We start from the raw sequence: 16,890 nt of genomic DNA on the forward strand, positions 1-16,890 counted from the left end.
GTACAAAATAAGCGGACTTCTCTAACCCTAGACATTCAGCTGCTATCTCTGTGGAAAGTAGGATCAGGCTATATATTTCCATTGCAGCGTCCACTGCAGGAGACGTGTAGTATTGCATGCCTGCCACTCAAATGAATGGCCATCCATGTAATACAAGCCGGGATCTGCCAGTTCTGGCTCAAATAGACGGTTCCCGAGCAGGAGACCTCTCTTTAGGATGTTCTTCTGCCCTAATAATACATAAGGACAAGGGTTGTTGCCGTGGAACAACCCGTTAAGAAGGAGTTTTCTGTCAGGGTGGCAGGATTTTTGAAAGCCATTAACTGTCAAGAACATATGTAATAGTTCATGACTTTAATTTATTGCCCTGACTAGATTAAAGTTTAGATCTTGGTAGAATATTAAAGCCCAGAATTTGTGTCTTCAAATGATACCAGGGTACCAAAGCTCCACGTGCAACACACTAGTTTGAAGTCGGGGGAGAAGTATGAAAAGTTTTACTTCCTAGTGTCTTTGTAAGTGAGTGTGGGAGAGGGAAGCTGCAAGTGACAGCAGGAAGAAAGAACCTGTTACTGTCATCTCTCCTGTACAGCCTCCAGTGACCCATGGGGGGGGGGGGGGGGGGGGGATACATGAACAGAGGATATGCACTTTCATATTTAGGAGGTGTCGGGGGTTGTTTTTTTTTCTAAAAATAAATAAATAAAAAGTGGTCCATTCATTTCTATGGCCAACGGACACCTTCCCATATATTTATGGAAAGGTTTCCGGGTCATAGAAAGCATCCGTAAAGGAAATAGGACATGTCCAATTTTTTGATTTTACGGACCATGCTCCCATACCTTATAATGGGAGCACGGCCCGCAAATGCAGATGACTATCCGCAGCCGGCCATGCCTGTGCAGGAGACCTTACGAGGTGTTGTGCGATTAAGGCCCCCTGCACATGTGCGGCCGCTGACAGTCACCCGCATTTGCCGGCCGTGACCAAATTATAAAATAAGCAGGGAGCACGGTCCGTAAAATCAAAAAATAGGACATGTCCTATTTTTTACGGATGCTTTCTATGGCCCGGACACCTTCCCGTAAACATATGGAAAGGTGTCTGTTGGCCATAGAAATGAATGGGTCAGTATTTTGATCCGCAATTATGGATCAAAATTATGGTAGTGTGCATAGGGCCTAAGACTCTTTTTTTTAATGCACATTTTACAAAATCTAACTAATGCGAAATTGCACGAAGGCGCTCATGAGAATAAAGTGTTTAGTGGCATTTTCACAAAACTGTATGAGGGGTATATTTTTTTTACTTTATAATTTAGGCTTTATTTGTATGTCAAAAGAGTGAAAATTTCCCCAAAACCCCTGGCAGGGATAGGGTTAAAAAGCTATATATTGTAGAACCCATTCGTAAGTGACAAAAAAGAAAGTGATTATTAGTGCATGGTGCCGTTATTTCAAGTGTGTTTTTGGTGCATTTTTTCCCCATTATAAGCATAGAAGAAAAAAATAGTGCGGTACGTTCCATAGAATAAGTGCTATAAACATTAAGACTTTGTCTAAAATAAGTACTAAATAGCACAAATATTTTTTTTTTGCATATTGGGTACTAAAAGTTCTGTATAATCGGGCATTAATCAGGAGGGAAGAGTCATATGAAGCAATTCCCCTAGGACAGTGCTGACCACAGTGCCAAGTGCCTGGTTATATTGTTTCTTTATTGGCAGTTTGTAGGAAAGTCACTAGAGGGAGCCCTTGTAGTTGTAGTGCAGAATAATGAACAATAAATGGAGATTGAAATTGGATTGTTTTATATTAAAATGGCATGTGTATTTGCGGTAAGGAGACCGAATTGCGAGTCCCCCACTTGTGGACAAACTGTCTGCTGTGGAATTTCCCGCTGTATATGTGGAAAACAAATTAAAAGAATGGTCCAGGATTAGAGAAATATGGCTGCTTCCTTCCAGAAACAGCGACACACCTGTCCATGGGTTGTGTCTGGTATTGCAGCGCAGTTCAGCTCAGCTCAGTTCAAGTAAAGTAGGCTGAGCTGCAATACCACTGTAGTGCTGTTTCTAGAAGAAAGCAGCCATGTTTTTAAAATCCTGTACAACCCCTTTTTAACCACTTGACGCACCTAAATGTAACCGTACGTCCTGGTGCGAGGGTTAAAGTATGTAGCGGGCTCACGGGCTGAGCCCGCTCCACGTGCTGCGGGTGTCCACTGTGTATTACAGCTGACTCCTCGCACTAACTGCCAGGAACAGAGAGAGTGCTGATCCTGGCTGTTAAACCACTAAGCTGATGCAGTCAATAGCGACCACGGAATCGAAGCCTCTAGAAAGAGGAGGGAAGCCCTCTCTGACAGCCCAACACCCACCCTCCACGGAACGAGATAGTGGGGTGCCAATTGTTGTCATGGCAGCACGGGGGCATCCTAAAAGTCCAAACTATTACAATAGAACATTATTTAACTCGCTTGTAAAAAAAAAAAAAAGTAAAAACATTTAAAACCACCAGAAATCGATGAATCACCTTAGAACTCAAAAAATTTTAATAAAAAGTGATCAAAAAGTCGTACGTACCAAAAAAGGGTAGCAATAAAGACTCCAGATTGCCCTTGAAAAACTAGCCCCCACACGGCTCAAATCGACGGAAATATTTAAAAGTTGTGTCTCAGAATATGAAGACGCAATTTTTTTTTTTTAACAAATTGTTTTTTCTTTGTAAAAGTAGTAAAATATTTTTAAAAAAACTACAAAGATTTGGTATTGCCATAAATCGTATTGACCAGCAGAAAAAAAAGTTTAAAGTTGTCGTTTTTACTGCACGCTGAAAGACGTATTAACGAAACCCAAAAAAACTGTGGAGGAATCACAGTTTTTTCTAATTCCTCCCCACAACAAAGAATTTCTTTTCAGTTTCCCTGTATATTATATTGTACTTTAACCCCTTAAGGACGCAGCCTAGATTGGACCTGAAGGCTCAGAGCCCATTTTTCAAATCTGACATATTTCACTTTATGTGGTAATAACTTCAGAATGCTTAAACCTATCCAAGCGATTCTGAGATTGTTTTCTCGTGAGACTTTGGGCTTTATGGTAGTGCTAAAATTTGGTCGATATATTCAGTGTTTATTTGTGAAAAATTGCAAAATTTGGAAGAAAATGTAATTTTTCTGAATTTAAATGCATCTGCTTGTAAAACAGAGGGTTATACCACCCAAAATAGTTACTAGTTCACATTTCCCATATGTCTACTTTAGATTTGCATAGTTTTTTGAACATTCTTTTATTTTTCTTGGACGTTACAAAGCTTAGAACTTCAGCAGAAATTTCTCATATTTTTAAGAAAATTTCAAAAGCCTTTTTTTTTTTTTAAGGTACCTGTTCAGTTCTGAAGTGGCTTTAAGGGGCCTATGTATTAGAAATACACCCCCATAAACACCCCATTTTAAAAACTAGACCCCTCAAAGTATTCAAAACAGCATTTAGAAAGTTTTTTTTTAACCCTTTAGGAATTAAAGCAAAGTGGAGGTGAAATTTGCAAATTTCATTTTTCTTGCTGAATTTCAATTTTATTCCATTTTTTTTCAGTAACACAGAAGGTTTTACCAGAGAAACACTACTAAATATGCATTGTCCAGATTCTGCAGCTTTTAGAAATGTCCCACACGTGGCTCTAGTGAGCTCGTGGACTAAAACACAAGCCCCAGAAGCAAAGAAGCACCTAGTGCATTTTGGGGCCTCTTTTTTATTAGAATATATTTTAGGCAGCATGCCAGGTTTGAAAAGGTGTTGAGGTGCCAAAACAGTAGGAATCCCCCAATAGTGACCCCATTTTGGAAATTCACCCCTCAAGGAATTCATGTATGGTTGTTGTTACCGTTTTGACCCCACAGTTTTTTGACAGCATGTATTTGAATTGGGCTGTGAAATTAAAAAAAAATTACATTCTTTCCAATAAGATGTCATTTTTTTATCAAAATTTCTTATTTTCACAGGGAAAAAAATACCCCATTTTGTTGCCCAATTTCTCCTGAGTGCAGCAAGACCCCATTTGTGGTGATAAACTCCCGTTCGGGCACATGGAAGGGCTCAGAAGGGAAGGAGCGCTATGTGTTCTTTGGAGTGCAGATTTTGCTGGATTGGTTTTCGGGTGCCATGTCGCATTTGCAGAGCCCCAGATGTATCAAAGCAATGGAAACCCACCAGAAGTGACCCCATATTGGAAGCTACAACCCTCAAGGAATTCATTTATGGGTGTTGTGACCATTTAGACCCCACAGTTTTTTCACAGAACTTATTTGAATTGGGCTGTGAATTTAAAAAAAACATGTTTTTCCAATAATATGTAGTTTTGGCTCAAAATTTCTTATTTTCACAAGAAATAAAATACCACAATTTGTTGCCCAATTTCTCCTGAGTGCAGCAATACCCCATTTGTGGTGATAAACTGCCGTTCGGGCACATGGAAGGGCTCAGAAGGGAAGGAGCGCTGTGTGTTCTTTGGAGTCCAGATTTTGCTGGATTGTTTTTCGGGTGCCATGTTTCATTTGCGGAGCCCCAGAGGTATCAAAGCAAATCAAAACCACGAGAAGTGATCCCGTTTTAAAATCTACACCCCTTAAGGCATTCATCTAGAGGCGTAGTGAGCATCTTGACACCACAGGTATTGTCTAAAAGGTAATACGCAGCAGATGGATGCAGTGTGAGATTTGTAATTTTCTATATATGTATGCCATTTCAGTGTCCAATATATTGTGCCCAGCATCCGCCACCGGAGACATACACCCTATAAATTGTAATGTGGGTTCTCCTGGGCACAGCAATACCCTACATGTGGCTGTTATCTGTTGCCTGGGCACACGGCAGGGCTTAGAAGGGAAGGACCACCATTTGGCCTACTGGGGATTTTCTGGTGCTAAGTCGTGAATGCAGAAGCCCCTGAGGTACCAGTACAGTTGAAACCCCCGAGAAGTGACCCCGTTTTAAAAACTACACCCATTACACTACATTCATCTAGAGTTGTAGTGAGCATTTTGACCAGAGACATACACCCCATAAATTGTAATGTGGGTTCTCCTGGGTATGGCAATACCCTCAATGTGGCTATTAGCAGCTGCCCGGGCACGCAGCAGGGCTCAGAAGGGAAAGATGAGGGGGATAAGATGTGCGGAGTGCATCAGTGTAAGTAAAACTGGGGTAAATTAAAAATAAAGGGATGTATGATACATTTTAAAACACTTTCATACAGAGCCCTGGTTTTTCGGGACACGTGTCACATTGATATATTGTGTCCTTCCTTATCCCCCTCTTATAACAGACTTTACACCTCTTTTGACTTTTTCCCTTGCCAGGTTGGGGAACTTCTCCTGGAAAGTGTTGCCCTGGTACGATGCGTGTGGCCTCGCTTCCAGAAGTGGGGTGTGTCCCCCCATCTTGGTCCCTAAAGATTAGGTTCTTGATAACCACCCCTTGAAATTCCAGGAAAGTTCCCATCTGGCCTGTAAATCGATGTAGCACGTACGAATTGTACAATGCCATCTGTATGATGTGTATGGCCAGCTTCTTAGACCACACTGCATGGCGCTGTAGGGCTTCAGGACTTAATATGACAAGTCCACCCCTCCCATGTACCTATTGTAGTCCAGGATGCAGTCTGGTTTGGGGGTCTCTGTACTGATACCTCTAACAGGTACATGGGTACTGGTGTGCCCATATATTGTTGTCAATACAAGGACATCTCTCTTGTCCTTGACACACAATAGGTTGCTGCTAGATTGTGCCCTGCTCCCACCCCTCCTGAGTTTTTGCCCAAGCAGAGTCTTAGGGAGGCCTCTCAGATTTCTTCTAGCAGTGCCGCATGCCGCAGTACTTCTGGAAGCGAGGCACTTGAAGAGTGGGACGCTGGTATAAAAATTATCTAGGTAGAGGTGGTAACCCTGGTCCAGCAGTGGGTGCACCAAATCCCACACAATTTTTGCATAACTCCCAGTAAGGGGGTACATTCTGGGGGATGAATACTGGTGTCCTTTCCTTCATATATCCTAAATCTGTAGGTATACCCTGATGCACTCTCGCACAGCTTATACATCGTCACACCATACCTTGCCCTCTTGCTCGGCAGGTACTGACGGAATTGAAGCCTCCCTCTAAAATGTACCAAGGACTCATCAATAGAAATACACTCCTCGGGGGTGTATGCTTGGGAAAATCAGGCACTGGAATGGTCTAATGGGGGTCTCAGTTTATACAAACGGTCAAAACTGGGGTCATCTCGGGGTGGGCACGGCTCATTATCAGTATAATGTAAGAAGCTAAGTATTGCCTCTTTTTCTTTTTTTAGGTTCCAATTCAGTTCTGAAGTTGCTTTGAGGGGCCCATATATTAGACACCCCTATGAAACACCCCATTTTAGAAACTAGACCCCTCAAAGTATTCACAACAGCATTTAGAAAGTTTATGAACTCTTTAGGTGTTTCACAGAAATTTAGAGCAAAGTAGAGATGAAATTTGCATATTTATTTTTTTGGACAGAAAATCTTTTTTATTCCATTTTTTTTCTGTAAAACAGAAGGTTTTACCAGAGAAACGCAACTTAATATTTATTGCCCAGATTCTGCAGTTTTGAGAAATATCCCACATGTGGCCCTAGTGCGGTAATGGACTGAAGCACCGGCCTCCGAAGCAAAGGAGCACCTAGTGGATTTTGAGCCCTCCTTTTTATTAGGCACGATGTCCGGTTTGAAGAGGTCTTGTGGTGCCAAAACAGTGGAAACCCCCCAAAAGTGACCCTATTTTGGAAACTAGACCCCTTGAGGAATCCATTGTAGTTTTCATGGGGTGCATGCGGCTTTTTGATCAGTTTTTATTCTATTTTTAGGTGGCGTGGTGACTAAAAAAACAGAAATTCTACTATTGTCTTATTATTCTATTTTTTTTTACAGCGTTCACCGTGCGTTATAAATGACATTCACTTTATTCTGCGGGGCGATACGATTATGGCGATACCAGATGTTTATAGTTTTTTTATGTCTTATGGCGTTTGCACGATAAAATACTTTTTGTAAAAAATAATTTACTTTTTGCGTTACCATATTCTAAGAGCCAGAACTTTTTTATTTTTCCATCAAGAAAGCCGTGCGGTGACTTGTTTTTATGCGTAACGAACTGTAGTTTTGATCAGTACCATTTTTAGGTACATGCAACTTTTTTTTTTTTTTTACACCATTTTTTTGGGAGGTGAAGTGACCAAACAATTGTGATTGTGGTACGGTTTATTATGAATTTATTTTATGGCGTTCACTGTGCGGGATAAATAATGAAATAATTTTGTAGTCCAGGCCGTTACGGACGCGGCGATACCAATTATGTATAGTTTAATTGTTTATTTTTATTAATAATAAAGGACTGATAACGGAAAAAGGGGGATTATTACTTTTAAAACTTTTATTTTCTTATTTTTACACTTTTTTATTTTTTTATTTTATTTTATTACTTTGTCCCACTAGTGGACTTGAGGGCAGGAGACTCTGATCGCTATTCTAATACACTGCACTACATGCGTAGTGCAGTGTATTAGAACTGTCAGCTACTCACTGACCGCAAGCATAGTGGGTCCTGACTTTGTCAGGACCCACTAGGCTTCCGTAGATGGCATAGCCGGACGCCATTACTAGGCGTCCAGTTGCCACAGCAACCATCGCTGCCGTCGATGGTGGTTTAACCCCTAAAAAGCCGTGATCGCTATTGAACGCGGCTTTTAAGGGGTTAATCAGCGGGGATACATTGATCGGTCCCCGCTATAGGAGCTGCGGCAACTGCTGTACGAGACAGCAGCTGTCACAGCTCATGTATGTGTCGGGAAGACGGCCGAAATGGCCGTGCCTCCGTGACGTACTATTAGTTCATGTGGCGCGAACAATACAGTTACCATGACCTAATAGTACGTCCAGGAGCGGGAAGGGGTTAACCCGTTAGTGACTGCCCATAGTGTTTTTACGGCGACCACTAATGGGCTTTATTCCGATGCAATAGCCTTTTTACGGCGCTGCATCGGAATAAACAGAGCAGAGAGCCGTTAAATCTCGCTGCACTCAGCTACCAGAGGTAGCTGAGGGCTGGGGGCATCCTTGCTCTAATGGGTGAGAGCGATATCAGTAACGATCTCACCCGTTTAACCCCTCAGATGCGGCACTCAATAGCGAGCGCCGCATCTGAGTGGTTTTGGAGAGAAGGAGGGAGCTCCCTCTCATCCCACCGGCACCCAGCGATAAGCTCGCCGGGTGCCGGTGTCTCCTACGCAGCCGGGGGCCTAATAAAGGCCCTCAGGTCTGCCCCTAGTGCCAGAGGCATGGCCTAGAAGATGCCTGTCCATTTTAAACGGACAGGCACTAATATACTGGCATACAAAAGTATTGGAGTGTATTATAAATGCGATCGGAGGATCGTATAGTGAAGTCCCCTAGTGGGGCTAGTAAAAAAAAAAAGTTTAATAAAGTAAAAAAAAAAAAGTGAAAAACCCACTTTTTCCACTTACAAACTGCTTTATTATTAAAAAACCAAAATAAAGTTACACATATTTGGTATCGCCACGTCCGTAACGACCCCAACTATAAAGTTATTACATCATTTAACCTGCACGGTCAACGACGTAAAAAATAAAATAAAACACAATGCAAAAATTGCTGTTGTCTTTGAATCCTGCCATAGAAAAAAATGTGCTAAATAGTGATCAAAAAGTCGCATCTACTCCAAAATGGTACCAATAAAAATGACAAGTCGTCCCGCAAAAAAAAAAAGCCCTCATACAGCTGCATCGGCAGAAATATAAAAAAAGTTAATCTTCAAATATGGAGACAAAAAAACAAATAATTTAAGGCCTCATGCACACGAACGTAAAAATGCTCGTAATTACGGGCCCATAGACTTCTATTGGCCACCGGTAACTTCCCGTTTGCTTACGGGAAGGTGCCCGGGCCGTTGAAAGATATAGAACATGTCCTATTTCAGGCCGTAATTACGGCATTGGCAGGCCCATAGAAGTCTATGGGGCTCCCGTAATTACGGGTGGCTATGTGTGTGCACCCGTAATTACGGAAGCATTGCTAGGCGACGTCAGGGGATAGTCACTGTGCAGGGTGCTGAAAGAGTTAACTGATCGGCAGTAACTCTTTCAGCACCCGGGACAGTGACTACCGCTGGAGTTAATAGTATTAAAAGTTAACTTACCCAGAACGCCCAGCTTCTTCCTCCAGTCCGGCCTCCCGAGATGGCGTTTCATCCCATGTGACTGCTGCAGCCAATCACAGGCCAAACACAGGCAGCAGCGGTCACATGGACTGCCGCGTCATACAGGGAGGTCGGACTGGATGTCAAAAGAGGGACGCGCCACCAAGACAACGGCCGGGGAAGTATGAACTTCTTGTACTTTCAATCGCTGTGGAAACTCTGCCCGAAAGGGCTGCCCCTTCTCTCTTTCCAGCACTGATAGAGTGAAGGGGCTGCAGATTAGTGAAGAGAAAAAGGATCCGTAAATACGGGTGGAATACTGGTGACAACGGACCCATATTTACGGGCACGGGTCCATAAATACCGGTGGAATACGGGTCGAATACGTGTGACAAAGGACCCATATTTACGCCAGTATTTACGGGAAGAAAAAAATAGTTTCGTGTGCATGGGGCCTTACAGTGTAAAAGTAGTAAAACATACAAAATCTATATAAAATTTGGTAACGTTGCAATCGTAACAACCCCCTGAATAAAGTTATTGTGTTATTTATACCACAGGGTAAACGGCGTAAATTTAGGACCTAAAAAAAACTGTGCAGAAATTGCTGGTTTTTTTCTACACCCCAACCAAAAAAAGTTAACAAAAGTTAACAATAATCAATAAATTCTTTGCACCCCAAAATGGTGCTATTAAAAATGACAACTTGTCCCGCAAAAATAAAGAAGTTATAGCTCTTTGAATGAGACGATGGAAAAACGTAAAAAAATTGCTCGGTCATTAAGGTCTAAAATAGGCTGGTCACTAAGGGGTTAAATCTATGTCAAATATCTTTGCAATCCATTTGTTTATATATCTTTCACTCCTTATATGTTTTATTCTCAATTCACACAGAAAGCTAAATTCTGCTGAATTCCTGTTACCGGATCGCAGTGTAAAAGCGGAGATGACAGTGACACAGAACTAACCTGTTGGGTCACATGATTGTCTGTGGAGTGCAAATTAACTGCACACAGATTCCAAAACACAACCAGCAGATTTTCGTTTTACTTTGGTTGTGAATGAATAAATATACAATATATAGCGCAAAATAAGCAGAAGGAAAGGAAAGGACTCGGCTTTTTATGATCCACTGTAAAATTCTGATCCTTCAACAATGTACAGAAAATCTAAAAGGATTAGTTTTGCTCTTTCGATAAATTACAAAGCAAAATCCTGGCAGTTTGTCGGAGATGAAATGATTGTGACATTTCAGGATTGCCTTTTAGAAGAACGCTCTTTTGTACAGAGGTCACGTCTGTCACACGCCTCAGGAATAAACAAAGCGGAGTCGGTGACATCACAGAATGCTTGACATTCCACCCGGCTGACAAGGCTCATACAGATACAGGAGACTTTGAAGAGATGTCATTGTAGACCCTAAACCTGAAGTATACATAAAGCCTCTAGTATATAGGCTCAGTCTATCATGAATCACATAGAAATAACAGCCTATTTGTCGACCTGCACACATCAGAGCTCCTCCGGATCCTAGAAGGAAACTTTTCTAGCCGAATCTGTAGAGTTGAAAGCCCTGAGGAACTTCCAGGACACCCAAGTGGAGAAGTGATAATACAATCATATATCAAACCTTCACCTTTCTGTGTCTGCTCTCAGCAGCCGCCAACTGAGCCAGCATCCGCTCCTGCATAGTCTTGCATTGCTTCATCACTTCACTCAAGATGTACAAGGGATTGGAACATACAGGGGGGGGCGCCTGCCCATGATTATCTTCCTTGAGGATCTCATAATCCCTCTGTAGAGCAAGTAAGGGGTCGCTGATGTTGTATTTGCCATAGCGTTCCTCAGTGAATCGGTCTTTGTGCTGTGCCTGGAAAAATCAATGAGATAAACAAGATAAATAAACAGCTAACGAAGAAACAAACAAATATGTAATAATATATCGAACGATAAATACAGCTCCATATTACTGAGCCGTAGGCGCGATATGGGATACCAAGGCAATGTTTTTAAGGGAGAGTACCTTCTGAATATAGCATGCAATAGAACAAGGCCACTATTTTTTTCCATATGGATATGTGCATTGTATGAAATCTGAAGCAGGTATAGTATGGTATAGGAGGTATAGTATGGGCCTATAGATCTCAATGGGTGCCATATTATGGATCAATAAAACACGTGTGGCAGTGTGCACGACATCTTAATCTACATCAAATATTAAATAACTTCGGTTTACTCATTTTCTGTTACATCAGGTTTCCATCTTCATTCCCATTTATAGTTGCTTTCAAAATCCTACTTGTTGCCCATGGAAACATACGGTCAGCTATCTACACACTTCTATCAGCTTTACCTGCCGGCATAGGCCCCAAGCACACGACCGTGCTCATAATCACAGTCCGTGATTATAAAGTATAGGAGCGTGTGCCGTAAAATAAAAAAATAGGACCTGCCTAAGGCCCCATGCACACGATCGTAGAATTTATCCGGAATTATGGACCGTAATTACAGTCCGTGATTACAGACCCATTCATTTCTATGGCCGATGGACACCTTCCCATATATTTACAGGAAGGTGTCCGTGCCGTAGAAACCTTCCGTAAAAAATAGGACATTGTATTTTTCTATTTTACAGACCATGCTCCCATACTTTATAACGTGAGCACAGCCCGCAAATGCGGACGTCTGTCCGCAGCCGTAATCACTGGCACGGTCGTGTGCATGGGACCTTATATCTACTTGGGGTCCTGATCACCTGTGCTCCCACAATGCACTGCTCTCTGGTAAGAGGGAATCAGCGACATAATTGGCTACGTTGACATGTACCAGATAAGCTACGGAAAAATTTGCAAAGGAAATCCGAAAGGCGGTGCAGAAAAATCTGCACCAAATTGTGCAGGCTTTGGTGCAGATTTGCCGCTAAGGATTGGCTACAACAAACAAATCTGTGTCTTCACGTTCCCAATCTCCTGCCGCTCCCCTGGTAATGCTAGTCTGGTCACCCGCCGTCTCTGGCCTTCAGCAATGATGCGTAGACACAAGAGAACAGTCACATGTCTGGATGACAAGTCATCACTGGCGGTCAGGATACAGAGACCAGCGAAGGACCAGGCTAGCGTTACCAAGGGAGCAGCAGAAAATTGGGCGAGTGAGTATTTGAAACACCTTTTTTTATTTTACAATTGTCCGCACCTGCAGATTTTGCGGTGGATCAGTGGTTAATCTGTAGCAAAATCCACGACAATTGGGTTTGTTGCAAATCCTGACTTCCTTATTGAACTCAACGGGAAAAATTCAGCAAGAAGTAATGGACATGCTCCAGATTTTAAATCCGCACCACAGGTCAATTTCCACGAGCAGGGTGAGATTTGTTGTAATCTCATCCATTTTGCCGGTACTGTAATCCACTTCGGATTTTCCGCCCACATATCTGGACAGAAAATCTGCAGCAATTTAGTCAGGTGTGAACAAGCCCGTTGAAAAGAATACATCATGTAATCCAAAAATCATAGATCGATAAATAGAGCAAAAGTATTTACCAAGTGACACAAAATTCTACACAGATATAAAATGTGGAATGTTGTAAAAATGATCAATAATGGAGTCTTCCTATAAACAATATACTTCATTTAAAATCATTGGAGCTTATAATAACTATTCAAGATGTGAAATCGCCAGCCACGATCGTCACTTATTCTGACTGTACAGTAGTCCAGACTGGGTGGGACCGTGGTGAAGATCAGCCGTTCACGTATAATTTTTCCCAATAGCTCATGTTACCAGACTGCAACTTAAAACCAAACAGACACGTAAAACTTGTTGTCACAACGGCTCAGTGAAACCCAATGGTGATGCATTATACATGGAGTTTGTGTGGGATTAGTCCCATTAAGCAGTAAAGCCGTAAGTATTGTGTATGTCTGAGGTGGAGTGACGAGAGTCAACAGAACACTGCGATTCCTCATCTACAGATGTGTTTAAAAGGCATTTCCCAGAGTGCACTTCTTCTCCAGTATTTTTGCCCAGGTAATACGACGACCTAGCCAAAGACTCTGCTGCGATAGACTAGAAGAAAAATTTAAAGTTCTTTGCAAAAAAAAAAAAAACTATTGTTGGATTTTTTACGATGGAGATATCCGAGCGGCAGTGCATTACATGTACACATGCGATCCCATAGAAATACATTATAAGCAATATAGCACAATACTGTGCTGCAGTTTAGTTGCATACGTGCTTGTGTGATAATTGTGCGCGATATATAACCCATGAAGAATTTTAGCTCAAAATGTTAAACTCCCCAGTAAAAAAAAAATCTTAGATTGTCCTTTTATAAATCCATATCTGTGTCTTTCCAAGTGTGTCAAACCTCAATAGGAGTTGTTACAGCTCCCACAAGGGTTGTGATCCAGCTTTCCTAGATCTCTTATCTTAGGTGAGAAAACACCTATCCGCCTGCCCTATTAGGGCAAATAAATGTAATATCGGAAGCGAAACATGTCTGAACATACAAGGATGACCCAGGGAAAATGAGGACTTGCCAGCAGCTTCCCATCGTTGGGTGGGCCATCACATATAAAAGGGGTTGTCAAAAGCGTACCGCCCCTATAAGGACCTGAATTATGTGAAACTGCTTTACCATTACCATATTACTTCTCCAAAAAAAACAAAAAACTACTAGGATCTCGTAAATAAATATCAAAATAAACAAAGGTTTAGTAATTGTATCTAGTCTGTACACAAAGTCTTTAAGGTGCTCAGTTCATCGCTCGCGCCATTTGAAAGCCCCATAGCACTACCAAAGAACGCAGCTCAGACTTGATTTGCTGCACACAGATCAGTCCCTGAAGAATGACAATTCACCACACCCTTATCTTGTGTGTTATACAATGACATATTTATTACTGCTGGTAACCGCCCTGATCAAATGCTGCATGAAGACCTTTGGAACCTATTGTATTGTACTATACTGATGGGTGTGCCAGAAAATGTTTGCGGTTGTTGCCCAATAAACCCAGCTTTACTACACATCCCGTCAGCTTCTCATCACTCATTACCAATGGTCATGGCATGTGCCTATTATCCATATGCTCGGTCATAATCCAAGGACGCCTGGCATAGTCCACTAATGTCTTTGACTTCGTAAACAGAAAAGTTATTTTAGAGAATTAACAGTTTTAAACAAAAAACCTTCTAGTGTACGTGAGAAATGCAGGTTGTCACAACACTTCATGTTCTGTATTCAGCGGGTTCAGTGTTGGCATAGGGACATGATGTGGGTCCAAGTCAACAGACGGGACAGCCATTACTCCAGACACACCATAGGTGGTCATTTAAATCAATGCAATGTTCCTATGACAAAGCTAAATAAGCAGAACACAGACGAGGACGTTTTGGAACATGGACCTAGTTGTATGACAAAATGCAGACTACGGGCTGGGAAACTTCTAGCAATGATAAAAAAAAATTATATATTAACATTTCCTCTGATAGTTTTCCTTTAAGAACAAATATATGAAAGAAAAAAAAATCAAGAAAAAAAAAAATAGGACCGTGAACAAGTAGTCAAATGTCAAAATTAGTGTATAAAACAAACTGTTTAATATCACCCCCGTCTACAAGATTGCGTTGTCCGACTTATAAATCACTCTTGGCACCTAGGAGAACGGTCATTGTGGCTGGAAGAAGTCGACACAAATATTTAGATAGATGTCACCTTTGGTTTTTACCTCAGATACTGATCACATTCATTTTGAAAGGATCTAATATCTAGAATACGCATTCAAGAATCTCGCGACACCAACATTTTAGTGGGCTGGCATAGACTACCAGAGACGACACATACAGCTAACAAAGCCCCCGATACATACCGACCAGTGGTGATGACTGGGCAACACACAAAGATGCCACCATGCTAGGATAGGATACACAGCGAGGGGTTAGTAGAACATTTTTGCAGTCCCTTTGCATTGCTAGGGTTATTTCCGGATAATTATCGACAAGATGCTCCGCATTCTATAGACGTTTCACCCTTTTTACCGGTTAAGAACAGGATGACATTATTCCTGCTGTGTTTATTATGAAGGTCACGGTCATTCTGGAAATCCTGATTGCTTTCAGTCTGAAAAGTAAACTGCCCTTATCCTTTTACGTACCCACGCGAGCGAGGAATGCACGTGTACATTGACCAGGGCACGACACTGACCTACAGATACCAATAAATACCATGTTGAGGGCAGGTAAGGTTATGGACTGTAAATTCACTTAGTCTTAAGCGGCCCGTTGGAGACTCAACTTTCCTAAGCCAATTATTATACACTCTGGTTGGGAGGAAGAATCAAATATTGCTTGCAAGCATCTTGGGTACCTTAGGCCCTATTCAGGCAGCAGGGATAATCGGCTGTCTGATGGCCATTTTTTTTTTTATTAACGGCGTCACATGGCTGCATTAAAATAAATGCATGTCTATGGGGTTATTCACACGGCCGTTTTTATTTTAACAGACCGTGTGAACGTCCTATTTTTGTCTGTTTTCCCAGATCCCTCAACAGACTTCAGTCATGAAAAAGGCAATTTTTAACGCCAATTTGACACCGTCATGTGAATAAAGCCTTAGTCTATGTATGTATTTACAGTCTTGCAAATAGCTTTTTAACCCTTTGCAGAATTTTTTTTCGCTCTCCTAGTTTTAAGTCTTTATGACATTCACTAATGGTAACGTTCAAAATAATTGATTAATATTTTTAGTCTTATATTAGTATTAAAAGGGTTTTCTGGTTTCAGCAAATTATTATTTGTATAATTAATAGTCATACAATTTTCCAATATACCTTCTGTATTAATTCCTCGTTTTTTTCAAGATCTCTGCTTGCTGTTATTCAGTAGGACCATTCATTGTTTACTTCCAGGATACAATTCTGTCTATGGTCATTTGAGAAGACACAGGTGCTGGGATTGTTAGAACATACAGCTCTGATACACATACTGTAACGAGCCCTGCACCTGTTTGTCCATCACATGACCATGGACAGATATTGTATCCACTGCAAGTAAACAATGAATGTTCCTACTGAATAACAACAAGCAGGGATCTTGAATACTGTGAGGAATACCAAAAGCATATTGGAAAAATTTATAACTTATAACTGTACAAAAAATAACATGTTTTCTGAAAGTGGACAACCCCTTTAATATATTAAAACTTGTTTTTCTATTAATAAAGATTGGGCAATGCGAAGTCTATAAATGAGTGAATGATCCAGTATAGTATTTATATCTGTGCACACTCCTTTTGGTAATAAAAAGGTGCACTTACCCCTTGAGGTGGATGCTTTTGTTATTAGATGCTGTAGTTTGAAGGATCTACACTTATTACAGAGTATTGCTGAAATCTATGAATAAAACAAAGGGGGAGCCATTGATTGGCCTTTCATTACCATGTGACCCCGAAATACGTCCAGCCGTCTCCTGGTCGTTTTCTTCTGAACGAACAGCAGCAGCTCTCTATTAGTGGATAGACATCACATGGACCAAGCTTACGTTCTCATGCACACGCCCATGACCGTAATCACGGCCCGCGATTGTGGGCGCGGCCAGCCGCGGAAATCCACGCGCATTTCCGGGTTGTGCTCCCATATAAAGTATGGGAGCACAGTTCGTGA

The 16,890-nt window shown here is 41.5% G+C and overlaps 1 protein-coding gene across 2 annotated transcripts in view; it reads right to left on the minus strand.

Annotated features, from left to right (window-relative positions):
• Positions 1–16,890, minus strand: part of CTTNBP2NL (CTTNBP2 N-terminal like) — a 75,480-nt gene that overhangs the window by 9,119 nt on the left and 49,471 nt on the right. For both annotated transcript variants that reach the window (XM_075853871.1, XM_075853870.1), the window contains exon 3: positions 10,869–11,102. In XM_075853871.1, coding sequence (XP_075709986.1) covers positions 10,869–11,102 — 234 coding nt within the window. The remainder of the gene's footprint in view (positions 1–10,868; positions 11,103–16,890) is intronic.

Source organism: Rhinoderma darwinii, chromosome 2 (genome assembly GCF_050947455.1).
Source record: "Rhinoderma darwinii isolate aRhiDar2 chromosome 2, aRhiDar2.hap1, whole genome shotgun sequence".
Lineage (NCBI taxonomy): Eukaryota > Metazoa > Chordata > Amphibia > Anura > Rhinodermatidae > Rhinoderma > Rhinoderma darwinii.